Below are 17,725 nucleotides of genomic sequence, written 5' to 3' on the forward strand. Positions count from 1 at the left end.
TAAGCTAACTAAATTGTGAAATCATAACATGTTATAGCTACAAGGACTTTGAAGTTCATCTACTCAAAATTCTTCCTTTAGAGATGAGGAAGCTGAAGTCCAGGGCCATTAAATTACTTGCCCAAGGTCGTAAAACTAGTTGCAGAAATGTATGACCTAAACTTCGTTCCTCAGATCTTCCCAAGTGTGCTTTTCTCATGGTAGCATCATTTGTATACATAAATCAATTGATAAGCAAGCTGAATAAGTGAAAAAGCAAGCACTCAGCTATTGACGTTTTCATTGCTATAAATATTCCTCTTCTACAGAAGTTAGATTGATTCATATTCTTTTCTAGTTGCTCAGACTTAAAACATTACTTGCCTTCTAAAAATCTACTGGGGAAACAGTACTCTGGCTAGGGGTATAGACAAGCAAATTGGAATTGATTTTTGGTGCTGCAGAAAGCCTTGCTCATAGTTCTGAATCCTCCTTTAAAAATCTGTATGCTCTTATTTTGTAACACATCTGTTTCTGTTCAACAGGCAATAAAGAGAGTCTCCAAAGTAAACCCGAGCAGGGTTCTCTTTGCATCTGTCAGAGGAAAAGCCCAAGAGGGCATTTTGCCTGCAGAAGGACAAGGCCCTCAGCTGGCTCCAGAAAGGCACTGTAATGGCAGCCTGTCTATGCAGCTATGCAGGATAAGGGAAAACAACACTCTTTGCTATTGTTAATGATAATAAAATGTGGTTTTCTTATTTTTTTTTTTTTAGAAAATGACAACTTAGTTTTAAATCCTTTGCTTTTATATTACCTTTTCCATCAAATTCTACATGGTTTGTAACACTCATGAGAAATAAAATTTAATGTCCCCCATTCTGTAGCTGAGCAAGCTCCAAGAACCCCCGAGTTGAGAAACCAATAACGCAATCAGCTTTAGAACTTTGTTTCAACCCCCTGACTACCAAATCATGCTTTGTCTCGTTTCTCTGAAGCTTTTAAGAAATCATCTGTTTAAAATTAGTGGCTTGCCTCAGCCCTTCCGATCCCTCCGTGCTATGTATAATCCCTGCACGTACTAGATGACAGGCAAAACTCGTTCAGATGACCAGGGTGGGGTCTGGGGGCAGGAAGCTGTGGAGACCCCTACAGCGAGTCTCTGTGTCTCACTATAAACAAAATTACCTGCCGATTTCTTGAGGAAGACACGTAAGCAGATTGTTGTTCAGATTAAGCAGGACCAAGTTTTGTAAACCATCTGTTAGAAAATAATTTTAGTCACTTAAGCCATCTGTTAAATGATAATTTTCAGTCACCTTTCTATACACCTTTGTTTTCCTTCTGGTTTCTTGCCTTGGCCAAGGCTTTTTTGGTTGCGGGTAATAGATATCCTCTTAAACCAGCTTAAGCAAAAAGGGGAAATTTATCACAGTCATAGCTTATCACTACGTCATGGTGTATGAGGGCAGAGGGTACAGCCAGGATCACCACAAACGGAACCGAAAGCTAAAAGACACCCAGAACTGAGAAGTATATTCTTCTGGGTAACTCTGGAGAACATGCAGTTTAGGGTCTCCTCACAGCTTCTCCCACAGCTTCGTGTTCATTCTCTCTCTGTCTCAACCTCTCCTTTCCTCTCTCCCCTATTCTTTCTCTGTTGAACAAAATTTCTCCATTTTCCCATGTAATCATGGCTCCTAAATTTGAATATTCATAGACTGGAAACATAGTGTTCTCAAACTCAAATACCTACAAGAATCAAGCAGATAACCCAGATATGTGCAGTGGGTCTGGTGAGAGCTGTGCTAAACTGGAGAGCGTGTGACTTGCCTCAGCCAGCTCCTGTCCATTGTTGTCTCATGGAATGTGATTCACTGTTGGCCAATCTTTCATTTAAAAAAAAAAAAGACACACATCCAGACTTTCATGTGAACTCTCCTGATTTTCAAATACTGGCACCTAATTCCGGTTTTTAAAAAGGCAGACAAAAAACAGAACCAACCTACCTGTGAGCCAGGTTTGGCCTATGGGCCACCAGTTTGCAACCTCTGCCTTAGTTCATGTGATTAGCTCAAACCAATGAAATTGTTTTGGACTTTATCACAATTCCCAAAAGAGAGTCTGACAGACCCAGCTTGAGACACATGTCTAGCTCAATCCAATCCTCTCTGCTCAAGGGGCATGGTAATGTAGTACAATAACGCTATCTAGATTCATGCTGGGTAAGGTGCTCAACACCCTGACACCAAACTACCTTCTGCCCCTGGTTAATCAGGACCTGACATGGAACATAATTCATATCAATGAATGATATGAGCTTTTCAGAGCTCAATACCTCAAATTCAAGACATATAGAAATTAAAGACATTAAGGGATACCATAAACCAATGATATATATACTATATATTTATATATTTCAATATATACTTGTTATATATTTTAATATATTAGTTCATTTACATTTAATATAGATGTATGTATATATTTTAAACTTAACCTGTCATCTCAAATTTAAGGGCAACCTGAGGGAAAAAAATCCTTATAGAATCTTAAATAAGCATAAATTAGGATGTTTAATATTGTTTATATACATCAAGTTGTACTTAAGTTTGTACCCTCAATATAGTTTATAAAATATTATTGTCTATTTTTTCAAATGCTCTTCATTATTTCTCATGTGTAAACTATTTTCTTCCTAAGCTTAAATAAACTGTAACTGGACCCTGAATCTATGGCTTTGTATATATATTGTACATAAGCATCAATAGGTCTTTGTTACAATTATTAACTTGAGAAAGAATATTTCTCCAAGATAAACAGCCTAAGATTTTAAAGTACCTTAAGAGAGACGGTACTAGAGTCTATTTGTGCTATTTGCCAAATATAACCTCTAATGTAGTGCCATATGCAATCGTGCTTTTAATAAATGAAGACTATGCTTGAAAATGACAGTGATTTTATATATAGCACCCATGCCTCAAAAGCTCACAGAACTGTATAAATTCTGTATTTCTAGTTCTACCATTGAGAACCAAGGCATAAGGTGGTGAAGTGCCTTACATGAGTTAACGAAGTTATAAAAATCCCCTGGATCTCTTTGTCACAAATTCTGTCCTTAAGCCCACCCTACCTATATTGTATTAAAATAGGAAAAGTGTCATTTTGATTGGAGGAATTATTAGTTTAAGAGAAACACAAAGAAAAGAATTCCATTTATTGGCTCTAACATCTTTTCTTTAAAATTCTCCACAAATTGATTTAAACTCAGCATCTACATTAAAGATTGTGATTTAGTATCTGAGATGAGTAAAAATTGAAAAGAACAAGGAAAGGTGTGGAGAGCTACACTTGATTTGATTTTCAACTAGTTTTATCTCTGGCTCAGAAAAAGGGCCCCCAGATTCAAGAGTCTGAATGTACACTGATTTTGAAAAGGGGAAAATTCACTAACACTAATGCTTGCTTATTTTAATAAGTCTACATGTAAAGAAATATATGCTACAATAGTTGAAAAAAAAGTGTTGCTTTTAAAATTCCTTAATTTTAAGAGTAGTGTGTAAATATTTCCAGGAAAAACAGATTAAAACATGTAAGATTCTTTTCTTACTTTAGTCCTATATCATTAAATATGGGGAATTAAATTTGAAACTATAATGTTGCTCTCCTTTGACTCACTTACCACATGATCCAGGTACAAATCTACGAATCCTATTTCCAAATAAATGGAGTTTCTTCAGGGATGTAAGGTATTTCAGCTCTTCTGGAACTTCTTCTAAAAGATTGTTTCCCAGATTTAGTGCTGTCAGCTGCAAGCATATAGAGTTTTAATGGAATCATAATTATCTACTTCAAATGAGGAAAAGAAAAATGAAACCCCTTTGCTCAGATCTATGTGGTTTAAGAAAACTTTACCATAACCTTAAACAATTATTTCACATGCACTTAAAATTATCTTTAATAAAATTCATGTGAGCTTCATGCTCAAACACTTTGTTAATTAAAGCACAACTTAATTTTCAATTAAATGTCATTAATATGGTACTGCAAACCCTTCCAAGGTTATTTAAAAGCACAATTAATGATCTGGTAATAATCCACTTGAGCAACCCAAGTGTCTCTCAACATTGTGACCTATAAAATCAAAACTATTAGAAACTCATCAAAGGGGCTAATTTCCAGAAGATGGAAATAGAGCCAAAGATCTGAGGTCCTCATGTCGTATTACTCCTAAATGAGCTATCTCGTTTAGGCCAATAAAACTGCTATATTCCGTGGGCACAGGTGGGGGACCTTTAACTTTGATGTCACTCTATGTCTGCTGTTCACAAAGGAGACTGCTGAAAGGGTGTAAGTAGAGTAGGGAAGCTCAGTCCTATATATACCTGTCCCACTAAATATTCATCAGATATAAGAAGAACGGCGCATTAAGAGAAGTTAGAAAGTTCCTTCTTGATCCTCTAACTCTAATCCAATATGTCAATGATGCAGTATTGTTCCCTAAATCTCAGTGTTTTTCTTTCTTTTGAAATCTAATTGTACCTTCCAAGATTAAACAGAACAGGTATCTTTTATTACCCAACATAATTTGTCATTCAGATTTTACTACCAATTCCATATTTCAGAATTTTAACATTAAAGGTAAAAGAAAAGGAATAATGAGAGTTTTGACCAGCTAATGAGATTACATAAAAGAAGAAAAATAATTAAGGATTGAATTTAGGCAATTTAGGATTTATATTTAAATATCTTGCTGGCCTCAATAGTATTATTTGGTATGTAGGTATGTCGATATTTTAAGTTAATGTAAAGAAGTAGACATAGATATATTTACAATGAAGTTCCTTATCCTTAAAATTTAACTAGGATTTTGCATCCTCCATACATGCTCTTCTTATGAGAATTACCATTATCCTATTAAAAAAAGGACAATGTATCTACTGTTTTGGTTGTCTTATTCTATTAGAAAGACAAAGTATCTGAGATACCTTGACAAGATTGTTCCAAATGGTGTTTTACTAACAAAGGCTTTCAGAAGGAGTGCAAGCAGTGTTTTGTTAGCAGCATTCTCCATGTTTTTGTTATTGTTAGTTACCATCGAGTCAGCTCTGACTCAGAGAAATCTTATGTGTAACAAAATGAAATATTACCCAGTTCTGGGCCATCTTCATGGTCATTAGTATGTCTGAGTGCATTGTCAATGTCAATCTTTCTCATTGAGGGTTTCCCTGGTTTTTGCTGACCCTCTCGCTTTAGTCATACAAGAAACAACTACTTGATAAATTTAAAACTTATTGAAAGAATGCAAGTTTTAAACTTATCAAGTAATTGTTTCTTGTATGACTAAAGCCTTCCTTCAGGAATTACCCATAACCATGGAGAGGGTCAGTGAGAGGGTCAGGAAAAAACAACGAAACCCTCAATGAGATGGATTGACGTTGACAATAGAGTCAAACATACTAATAACCATGAAGATGGCCCAGAACTGAGCAATGTTTAGTTTTGTTGATCTTCTCAGAAAGTAACTCCTTCTGGACCTTGGATATTGGCATATTGCCATAGATTCAAAGATACCATTGCTACTAACTGGTTTCTCATGGACCCATGACCCAGAGAATTACAGCATCTTACAATTAGAACTTTTATAAGTCACATAGTCTAATGTATGCAGGAGCCCTGGTAGCAAAACGGTTAAGCTTCTGGCTGTTCAAATCTACCAGCCACTCCTTGGAAACCCTATGGGGCAGTTCTACTCTGTCTTATAGGGTCGCTGTGAGTAAGAATTGACTCAATGGCAACAGGTTTGTTTTTGCTTTTTAGTCTAATACATAAGATGCAGGTGGACAACTTGATACCTTCCCCATGAACACACTCAGTAACAGGGAGCTCTTTTATCTTATTGGAAAGTTCTATATATATATAGGCTTCTGTAACTTCTACTCAATTCTTCCCACAGCAGTTATAAAAAAATAGTTTTATTCCCTCTCCCCTCTCCCATATAACCATCTTTCAAATTTTTGAAGGCTGCTATCATATTCCCCTTGAATTTGCTCCATTTTTTCTTTACCCATTTCCCTTAGGACATAATTTCCAGAGCCCTCAGCCCTCCTCACACTAATTTTTGTGAGTACCTCTCTAAAAACATGGTGCCTAGGGTGAGACGAGAAATGTGATCTGACTAGCAGATATGCTGGTGGCACCACTGGATCTCCCTTGGGCAGATCACTACACTTCTACTAATGCAGCCTAACATGGCATTCACTCTTTCAGCAGCAGGGCATATTTTTGGTGTGTAATTAATTTTGTTTGTGGCCAAAGAAAACCCCTAAGTTAACTGACAAGCAGATAACCCACATCCTGGGCTTGTGCAATTGAATTCTTCTCTGAACCTAAATGTAGGAATTTATATTTATCCCTGTAGAAATTGCATCATGTTGATGTTGGCTCATAAGACATCTCCAGTGGATGTGATGTTGCTACTCTAAATTCTAAGTTGAAAACTGAACGATGTCACTGAAAAAAAACAGATTTATTTTTCACCCTCCCCATTTTGGTAATTCACTTTGCATTCTCATAATCATAGCGTGGCCAGACTTTGAGGTCACCTAGAACCTCTTTCTCACCCTGCACCTGAATGCAATATCACTAAGTCCTATTCTCAAAATTCCTTTTAGATGTATCTTTTATTTTTTTAATCTCTATTCCTATTGCAATCACCCTCGTACTAATCTTCATTATTGCCTGCCTGTATCATTACCATGGACTGCCAGAAGAATGAACAAATCAGTCTTAGAATACAACCAGAATGCTCCTTAAAGTGACAATGGCAAGACTTTGGCTTGCTTACTTGAACATGTGATCAGGAAAGATCAACTGCTATAAAAGGACATCATATTTGGTAAAGTAGAGGGTCATCAAAAATGAGGGAAACCCTCAATAAGATGGAATGACACGATAACCACGAAAATGGACTCAAACATACCAATGATCACGAAGATGGCACAGGACTGGGCAACATTTTGTTCAGTTATACATAAGGTGGCCATGAACCTGAGCTGACTCGATGGCAACTAACAACGTATCATTAAATAGTAAAAGAGCGTAAAAATGGGATGTGTTATTACCTAAGTTTCCTTCATCCAATCCTACTAGATTATATCTAAACTAATAGCCTGAATAATCAATCCACGAGGAATTTCCTACCCAGTAAGTCCTAAATGTTCCCAACCTTCCTATCATTTTTTCTATATCTTTGTACACATGCCCCAAACAATGTTTGTCTAATCAACTCTTTCTAAATTTGATTTGATTTATTTGATCACATTGGCTAACTCACATTTCTCAATTATAACCTATCTGTGGCCTGCCTTGAAATAGATATTTGTGTTTCCTCTTACATCTTGGATATGAGATAAGCATCTCAATGTCCATTGATGCCTTTGGATTATAAGTTCAATGTAGAGCAATCTTTGCCTGTGCAGGAGAGGAGTAAGAAATCTGAGTAGAGAATGTAATCATTAATGTATTAATGACAATATAAGTGGCTAGCATTTAAATAAAATTTAATATGTGCCAAACACTATGCTAACCTGTCTTGTACGTTGCCTCACATAGACCTCACAATAAACTCAATTTTACAGAAAAGGTTCTGTGGTCCAGACTATGATTTATAGTGAAATAATGTAGCTTTACTCTACGGCTTATACTCCTAACTTCTACACTACAGTGTCTACAGTAATATGTTGCCTATTTCTTTTTTAAATTGACTTTTACTAACAAGGAGATACTGTGTGGTTTAAAATTAGAAAAGGCATGTGGCAGAGTTGCACTCTTTTAATTATTCAATCTATATGCTGAACAAATAATCTGGGAAGCTGGGCTATACGAAGAAGAACAAGGCATCAGGATTGGAGGAAGATTCATTAACACAAACTTGCTAGCTGAAAGTGAAGCACTTACTGATGAAAGTAAAAGACTACAGCCTTCAGTACGGATTACACCCCAGCATAAAGAAAACAAAAATCCTTACAACATGATAAATGGCGAAGAAATTGAAGTTATCAAAGATTTCATTCATCTTGGATCAACAATCAATACCCATGGAAGCTACAGTCAAGAAATCAAACAACGTATTGCACTGGGCAAATCTGCTGGAAAAGACCTCTTTACAATGTTAAAAAGCAAAGACATTGCTTTGAGGACTAAGGTGTGCCTGACCCAAGCCGTGGTATTTTCAGTCACTTCATATGCATGTAAAAGCTGGACAATAAAAAAGAAAACCAAAGAAGAATTGCATTTGAGTTATGGTGTTGGCAAAGAATATTGACTATACCATGGACTGCCAGAAGAATGAACAAATCTGTCTTGGAAGAAGCAGCTGTAGTGCTCCTTAAAGCAACAATGGCAAGACTTTTTCTCACTTACTTTAGACATGTTATCAGGAGGGACCAGTCTCTGGAGGAGAAGGACATCATGCTTGGTAAAGTAGAGGGTGAGCAAAAGAGAGGAAGACCCTCAACGAGATGGACTGACAGTGGCAGCAACATAGGCTCAAACATAGTAATGATTGTTAAGTATGGTGCAAAACCAGGCAACATTTTGTTCTATTATACATAAGGTCACTATGAGTTGGAACCAACTTGACAGCACCTAACAACAGCAACAAGAATTATCATATATATGTACATGATATATATATGCCGAACTGTCTTGTATGTAATACATAGAATTCATGTTAAACATCCTTGCTCTGTTGTGCACACTCCTTAGACAGTATTGTGCAGTACCGTGCACAGGCTTTGTAGTCCATCTGCTATGCAACTTGCTAGCTACATGATCTCAGACCAGTCAGTTAAATTCCTAAGAGTCTGTTTCTGTTCTTAAAATGAGGATACTAGCATCGACTTCTCAGGACTGTCTGAAGAATGAGAGATGGTACAATAAAGTACCTGGCAAACAGCAGATATTATAAAATGGTAACTATAATTTAGGCCCAGCAGAAGTCCTTGGAATAAAATGTTAGACTTACATAGTTCTAGAAATGCAGTAGATGCTTTATATATATGTTGACCATGCTGCTTCATTTTCAGATTGGACATCGGCTTGTTTTCTTGATGATTTCTAAATGATTTTTTCAATGATTTCTAAATTTACAGCCATGTTTGAATAACATTTTCAGGAAAATAAAAATGTTAGCCATAAACAAAAATAAATAAATAATGTTAGCCATAGACTAATAAGACTTTCTGTTAATTTGTTAATTTTACTGAGAAAAAAAATTTGTTTCTACAATGATAATATGTTTCAGGATTTCCATTAAAAAAATCATTACACCTTGGTTCTCCAATTATTATAATAGGTTTCCACGTTTAATGCTCCCCCTTGTCTTATATGCTACTGCCTCCAGAATGTCATCCTCCTTTTGTATTTACATACCACCATGTACTTCCTATGGCCAATTATTATCTTCTTTGTATTACAATGATTCATGCATATATTCTACCTACACTATTATGTTGGAAATTTTGCAATGTTAGGGTCTCTATGTGGTTAATCTTGCATTCAAAGAACAGTGTCTGCAATCTAATAGGTGCTCAATAAATATTTGTTGAATGCTACCTGGCTTAGTCATTGTGGAATACTCATTATGGCTACACATCAATTATTTCAAAATCAAGTATTTATTGACCTCGGTCTGTTTCCAACTGTGCAGCTTGATTCAGATACTTCTATTTTGTTTTTTTTATTCTAGTCTTCTGCTCATCCTCATTAACCCCTACATACTATTCAGTGATAGTGCCTATCATATGTATGCCTAGAACTTGAAACAGGCACCTCTCCTAACACTTAATTTTGCCATGCTTGTAACTATTAATTACTACCAAAAAAAAAAAAAAACTCCATGCTATTTGCTCTAAGTCTTTCAATTATTTTTTTTTTTTAAACTATACCCATGACTTACTTGGGTAAAAATATTTTTAAAAAAGTGTGAAGAGAGAAAACAGCTGAAATGTTCACATTTTTCTGGCCAGATTTAAATCATGGCCTGGTGATACAATTTTGAAACAAGTTACTAGATCATTTGCCTATAACATGTATAAATGTGCTTGAGCTAGTATTTGAAGTATTAATCTTTAAATTTCTTAAGAACAGCAAATATTCCCATTCCTATATGAGTCAGCAATGGTTTTTTTGTTTGTTTGTTTTTAATATACTCAAATAGTAAAGAATATAGAGCCAGGTTCTATAAACTAATAAAAATAATTGAATTAAATTAATAAGAGAAGAATAATATGGTATTTACATCTCTGAATTAGCATTTCAGTGGCCAAGGTGTATGTGAGAGCTCAGCATTATGAATCACTCTGCTAGTTCTTATAAGTGCTTTTTGTTAGGAGTCTGTGGCATCTTTAAAACCACAGCTCAATACATTTTCCAAATGTTGCTTCTGAGTCTCACTTTTCCAGAAGGAATTTGTTTATTTAAACAACTTTGCCAATTTTAAAATTATCATTAATTTTTCAGTAACTTCTTAACAAATAGTGTCAAACAATTATAACTTCACCAGAATTTGAGGGGAAGTTTCCAAGGCCCAGCATGGCATCTAATCAAAAGACATTTTACTGAGACCCATACAACCTCAAACTCTGGCCATGTAGAGCCCAAAGTAAAACCTAGTGTCATGGAATTGACACATCCTACTCATTCAATCTAAGAAGGAATCTGTGATTGGTATTCATCGTAAAAGCATTAATTATGACCACCAAAAGCCATAATGCTGACCTCTCGCACAAATCTTGGCCACTCACAGGCTAATTCATTAACAATGCATTACCTTTTATGATCCTGTCAGAAGCTTCATAAAGAAAGAGTAAATAAGAAGCAAGGGCAAGAGTTCCAAATTAACCGAAAACGGGAATTACAACCCAAAATTGACATTCAACTAGAATGTAAAACCTTACGTGTTTGGAAGAACAAAGCATTTGGATGTTTGAGTGAGTATTGTTGTTTTTAGGTGCTATTGAGTAGATTTCAACTCAGTGATCTCATACGACAGAGTAGAACTGCTGTAATTAATTAATTAGGCTGTAATCTGTATGGGAGCAGATCAACAGGTCTTTCTCCCACAGAGCCACTGGGTGAGTTCAAACAGCCAGCCTTTCAGTTAGCAACCCAGTGCTTAATCGTTTTGCGTCACCAGGGCTCCTTTTGAGTTAAGGTAGGGGTTAAAATTTTCTGAGTAACTAATATAGAAAAGGCATTCTATATGAGTTAGCTAATGTTAACAGCAACCTTAAGAGCTAAGAACAATTAGGACCCTTTTGCAGATGAGCCAATTATATAAGTTGTATCATACTACCCAGACGGCAAGTGAGAGAGGAGGGTTGGGTCTCTTCTAGACCCAACTGCTGAAGAAGGTGAAGTTCAGTAGAGGTGCAGGAGTCTTAATTCAGACTCGGGAATAGATGCAGGGGCAAAAGAGAAGTGAAGTGAGTTTGGAGAGAGAGAACATGTTACGTGTCCCTATGCCAAGACAACATACGATAAACAAGAATAGATAATGAATGTTTGTTTTGATTAGGGGGAAAAAAAAACAGACTTACAAAAGAGGAGGCATTTCCTACTTGATGGAGGAAGAAGAGATTCCCAATAGATGGAGATAGGAGAAAAGAAAGACATGATGAACAGTATAAATGACATTAGATCCTTCCTGAGCCACTAGAGGTAGAGAGTAAGACCCAGAATGGCCAAGGAGGGAGGCTGGGGAAGTCTTTGCCTACGCTTGTCCCTCTTGTGTGGCTCTGGGTAACTCTTACCTTTCATATCTTACCTCACTTGCACTTCCTCAGGACTACTTTCCTTGACTTCTCCACTAGAGACTTTCATACCAAAACCAAACTTGTTTCCATCAAGTCCATTCCAACTTATAGCACAATATAATTCTCCTTCATAGCACTTTTTTACAACTATAATTTTACATCTATTGGTGTGTTTAACTTCACCCACTAAATCTGAGAATAGGGACACGCGGTTGTTTTTGTTCTTTTTTGTATTAGCAAATAATTGAATGCCTAGGCCATTTCAGGCACATTTTAACTATCTGTTGAACATATGAATCAATCAATCAATCAATAAATAAATGGAGTTCATTGGATTCGAGGTCATCAACAAGGACAGTAAAAGTAGAAAAAGGAGAGACTAGGGGCACAGTAACAAACTTACAAACTACTCAGCTCTGCCGAGAGTTAGCCTTATTTACTGTCAATTGTTTATGGTCAAATAAAAAGTTATGTCAGAATATATATTCGTCTTGGCAACCACACATGTGAGCAGCTTAAGGGGAGCACTGCTGCACTGTCATTGAACCTTATGATGCATGTCAACACTGCTGCACATAATTACAGATGATGGATATTTTTTCTTTTGGGATTCTAAAACTATGGATGCTCTACCTTTGAGGAACCTTTGTTCTTACGTGATTCCATAATCATAGCAGCATTGTGTTTGGTTAAGCTGGACTTTGACAACTGCTTCCATTACATTCCACTAAAGCCTGTAGGGACAAGAGTCATAAAGTGCTTCTTTGAAAATTGTTGACACACAGCACTTCATCAATCACAGGCCAGACGCATTCACTATAAATTACAAGACATTTATCCATTTCTTTTCATGTCATTAGAAGTTACTGAAATATTCCAGAGCTTTATTTGTCAAATTAGTAAAGACAGAGAGAAGAGAAGGGATCGGTCTTCTCTAAAGAAGTCTCCCTCTCCCTATTTTATCATTGTTGCTAGTTACACAATAATGGTAATACTAACCATAATTATAATAGCAAATATAATTTATTGAAAAATTCTTATGTGCCTAGACTGGAGCTTTATGTATATTAATATTTAATTTAATCTCTAAACATGAAGGCAAGGACCACATTTTGTTCACACCTGTATCCTTATTATTAGTAAAGGATATAAAGTATAGCAATATAAGAAAGAGTTCAAACTAACTCTTGAAAAATACATTTGGGAATTTTATAGAAAGCTGTTAGAATAAGAATTATCTTTGAACTACGACATATACTCGTTAAAAAACCATTGCTGTTGAGTCAATTTTAACTCATAGCCACCCTATAGGACAGAGTAGAGCTGCCCCCATAGAGTTTTTAAGGAGCGGCTGGTGAATTCAAACGGCCGACCTTTTGGTTAGCAGCTGAGCTCTTAACCACTGTGCCACCAGGCTCCATGACAAATATAATGTTGAAGTATAAAGGGCATAGACACTCTGTAGCATAGGTCCTTCATCAACATTTCAACTGAAAGCCACCAGATGCCCCGTCCCCTTTCTCTGCTTTATTTTTCATCTTAGCACTAATCATCACCTAACGTTCTATTTATTTTGCTCATTTGTTTCTTACATCGCTTCTGACTAGAATGTAAGCTCCAAGAAGACAGGGATTTTCACCTGTTTTGTTCATTGCTCAACCACCAGTTCCTGGGCCACAGATGGTGCTCAATGTTTATTTGTGGATTGAATGAATGAAGGCAGAAATGGAGGTCAGGAGAGATTAAAATCTCCATTTAGCTGATAAGTGGCCGATCAGCTGGTAAGGCATCAGGAACTCCAAACTGTCATCCAGGGTTCCTTTCAGCTCTCTCATTCTGTTCTGAAACCTTTGTTAGCTCTTTTCTATTAGCAACCTTGAGAATGACTGAGGTGTATTTCTGAATAAACCATATCCATTCTTGGAAGGTTTCTAGTACATTTCACTGGAGCTGATTCTAGAACTCCCATTATTATACAGGAGAAATAGCTTTTTGCTTTTTTTCTTTTCCAGAATTACACAATCTCGAAGACTATATAAGAGAAAAATTGCTATTTCACAAACAGCTAAACAACATCATGCCAATGGTCCGAATCCAATTCATAAAGCACTTTAGAGACAAACCACAAGAAGCCTAGTTTCAAACAGCTGAATTCCTAGTAGTGTGATTTCTTCTTCAGAAATAAGAGCTGAGCTGAGCCAGCTCCCTATTAAGGATGTTGAGAGATAGCAAACAGAAGTCAAAATTTAGGATAACCCCTGAATAAGTAGAGTGAGGAGGGAAGTAAGGGAAGAAACCACAAGAGGAAAACAAAGGAATGATAATTAGAGTCTCAGACCCCCACCCCGAAATATATTTTACAATCTTTGAGGAAAGAATACAGACATTTTTCAGACCTGCAAGGGCTCAGAAAACTTCTCTGCCACATACTCTGACTAGGATGATATCTAGAGACATACTCCTGCAAAGTAAAGGAATGAGCCAAATAAGAGGGTAATATGAGATGCCAAAAATAGTGAATCCAGTTCAGGAGTGCTGAAAAGGGATATCCTAGGATGACATTATCCAGGAAAACTTGATAGCAATCAGCTTAGATTGGGCAGGAGGACGGAAGGCCCCTGGAGGGGAGTCTTTCAAGGGGGGAAAAAAAAAAACATATTTGACAGAATATGGTTGAATTTGAGAGAAAATTAGGCTATAATAAAGGCAAAAAGCACAAACAAAAGAAGAAAGGCAACCAGAAACTCAAAGGGGCCAAAAAAGCTACATAAAGAAGAAAATATATACTACATTAATTGACTCTGTATGAATATTTATTAACAATATAAATTTTAGAATTTCCCAAAAGGCAAAGCAAATAAGGTATAATCATGGTCATAAAGGAAGAGAATATAAATGCTAAAAATCTTGTAAAACTAAGAAGCTTGGAATTTGTGATGTGGAAGAGGGGAGGGGAGCTGAAGGTGGATTATAGATGCTAATATTGTCATTTTACAAAGTGCAGATTAAAAAGAGTCTGTAGTTGATAAAGAAGAAAAAAGGTGTGATATCATTAAGTTCAAAAGATAAATAAAATAGTTAAACATAGTGATATACCTATTGGGAGGATGAAGGGGAGTAATGTCTAAAATGAACAAATCAAGAAAAAAAGATAGACTTAAAAGTGGTTATCAATGGAGATTAGCATTGGGGATGAGGGGAAGTGTGGCAGGAGATGGTTGCTTTTTATTATAAGCATTTCGTTTTAACTTCATTTTCTAAAAGCAATGTGCTCTAATACTTTGATGGAAAAAAATTCAAGTAGAGGGAGAGAATCAGCTCATGGCTCAGTCAAATCCTAAATTATTTTGCATATTATCTTCTATGTCACATTGTTGTTAGGTGCTGTGGAGTTGATTCCAACTCAGGTTGACCATATGTGACACAGTAGAACTGCCTCATAGGGTTTTCTGTAATCTTTACGGAAGCAGATCTCCAGTCTTTCTCCCACAGAGTGGCTTGTGGGTTCAAACTGCCTAGTTTTCATTTAGCAGCTAAGCGCTTAACCGTTCGTGCCACCAGGGTTCCTTATATCAAATTAAACTGTCCAAATCCTTGTCTGACTTGTAACTACAATTTTGGAAGGTACTATTAAAGGGAATGGAGCCCTGGTGGGACAGTGGTTAAATTGATCTACTGCTAACCAAAAGGTTGGTGGTTCAAAACCACCAGCAGCTCCACGGGAGAAAGATGTGGCAGTCTGCTTCCATAGAGATTTACAGCCTCTGAAACCCTATGGGGTCACTATGAGTCGGAATTGACTCGATGGGAGTGGATTTTATTAAAGGGAGGAATTTGAGAGTATTATCCTAGTTCTTGTAAAGACAGAGATACAGATTGCAAGCTGAAATAATTTCTTAAACCTAAAAGGAAATGAGATAGGTGAAGGTAAGAAAATAGAGATTTTAAATTTTTTATAATTCAACTAGAAAACTAGTGAGCTACAATGACTGAGCCGTGCAGAGTTTCCTTCCATTCTGATAACAGTTTAGAAATGAACAAAATATAAAATGACCAAGTTAATATCCCTTGCTTTCTCCCAACCTCAAGATTTTTAGCAGCTGGAGTTTCATGTTGTTAGGCAGAAATGTTTAATACAAGCATCTGGGATTCATTCTTGTCAACTGTTGCTCTTTAAGAAGGATAGTCTTTATTTTAAAAATATTAACCTTCATTTAAAGCCTACTTCAGAAGAAATGAATGCTCCCTCCTTCCCATTCCCTGCCAATACTTCATTTCAAAGTTCAGCCTGTTCTAGGAAATTGAAAAAGGATCTCCTCCTTACTCCAGAAACTTCTCTGCATTTCACATGAAAAAGCTTCCGGACAGTCCTCAGGGTGACAGGCATCCCTGGGATCCTAAAACCCACTTCCAGATGGGAGCCTCCAAGGTAGACAAGCAGTTCCAGACTTCCAACCCTTTTCCAGATGATAGCCTCCAGAAAGATGAGTGTGGCAGAGACCTAATCCTCTTATTTCAGATGGTGGCCAAAGAGCACATGAATAAATTGAAACATCTTCCCCTTCTACCAGATGTAATTGCCTAGGGGAGAAAACCTTCTGATACCTCTTCAACAGCACTCCGTATTAAGTCTCCAGAAAGCTAAGCCCTGCATATTATTGTTCTGTCTCTCATCTCCTTTTTCTTTTCCTATTCTCTACCCTCAATCCATAAAGACATGCTGTTCCTCACCTGAGTCAAGGTGCTTATCTCTGGGCACACTTTGGGGATTAGGTTATTCTTCAAGGATAGAATCTTAAGGCCAGACAGCTTTTCTAATGCTGAGGGCATCTTTGTAATTTTCTTTCCATTCAGGGTAACAATTTTAGTACGTTTACCACCCTTCAATGCTCCTACTAACAATCTCTCAGCCATGGACTTCAAAGAGGAGTAGAAAATGGAGAGGTAACCATTATGGATTAGAGTTCTTAGAACTCGTGTGTCATAGAAATAAAAACGTTCTGAGATCTACCATGTTGAAGGTGGGAGGCATCAGATGGCTTTTGGTGTAATAACGTAGGTGATTGCAGGTTTGGGGCAGAAAACGTACAAGATGAGCCTAGGATATCTTGTTTCAGAGGCATGAGAAATATCAAAGACTAATAAGGTCACATCAAAAGGACACTGAAGTCAATTTCTAGGGGCTCTCACTGGTCTAAGATGGGAAATTTTGAGGATCAGAAGAAATAACTTATAGTGCACTGAAACATATCAAAAGATATTAAAATCTAAGAGTTCATAATAGCATTTTCTTACAAAAATAAACTGATTGATCACATTGGAGGTTGCTAAGGCACCACCTCATTAGTCTGAAAACTGATAAAGGAAAAAAATCAAGCATTTATTCTGCCTTTCCAGTACAAACTACGATTCATTGTTAAAAGGAGCCCTGGTGGCACAATGGTTAAGCGCTCAACTGCTAACCAAAAAGTCAGCTGTTTGAACCCACCAGCCACTCCTTGGGAGAAAGATGTGGCAGTCTGTTTCCAAAAAGACTTACAGCCTTGGGAACCCTATGGGACAGTTCTGCTCTGTCCTATACAGCCACTATGACTCAATAGCAACGGATTCAGGTCTACAACTCAGAGTAATCACATAGTTAATAAAGTTCTTACTCATAGAAGTGAAGCTAATAAATGATGGAGAAATAGATTTAGAAAAATCACCATTTTTGCAAATCCTAATGAAAATCGGAGCCCTGGTGACACAATGGTTAATCACTCTGCCGCTAACTGAAAGGTCAGCGGTTCCAACCCACCAGCCAGAAAGATGCAGCAGTCTGCTTCCATAAAAACTCCAGCCTTGGAAACCCTATGGGGCAGTTCTACATTGTCCTATACGGTCGCTATCAGTCAGAATTGACTCTTTGGCAGTGATTTTTTTTTTTTTTT

At 36.8% G+C, this 17,725-nt stretch overlaps 1 protein-coding gene across 2 annotated transcripts in view; it reads right to left on the minus strand.

Annotated features, from left to right (window-relative positions):
• Positions 1–16,831, minus strand: part of LRRC69 (leucine rich repeat containing 69) — a 99,577-nt gene extending 82,746 nt beyond the window's left edge. The window contains exons 1-3 of one of the 2 annotated variants that reach the window (XM_004370780.2): positions 16,527–16,831; positions 3,659–3,785; positions 1,165–1,237 (exon numbers count right to left, since the gene is read on the minus strand). In XM_004370780.2, coding sequence (XP_004370837.1) covers positions 1,165–1,237; positions 3,659–3,785; positions 16,527–16,709 — 383 coding nt within the window. In that variant the 5' untranslated portion in view covers positions 16,710–16,831. The remainder of the gene's footprint in view (positions 1–1,164; positions 1,238–3,658; positions 3,786–16,526) is intronic. The other variant, XM_023726087.1, reaches the window with a different exon arrangement.
• Between the last annotated feature and the right edge of the window lie 894 nt (positions 16,832–17,725).

This window comes from Trichechus manatus, unplaced genomic scaffold (genome assembly GCF_000243295.1).
Source record: "Trichechus manatus latirostris isolate Lorelei unplaced genomic scaffold, TriManLat1.0 scaffold00009, whole genome shotgun sequence".
Classification (NCBI taxonomy): domain Eukaryota; kingdom Metazoa; phylum Chordata; class Mammalia; order Sirenia; family Trichechidae; genus Trichechus; species Trichechus manatus.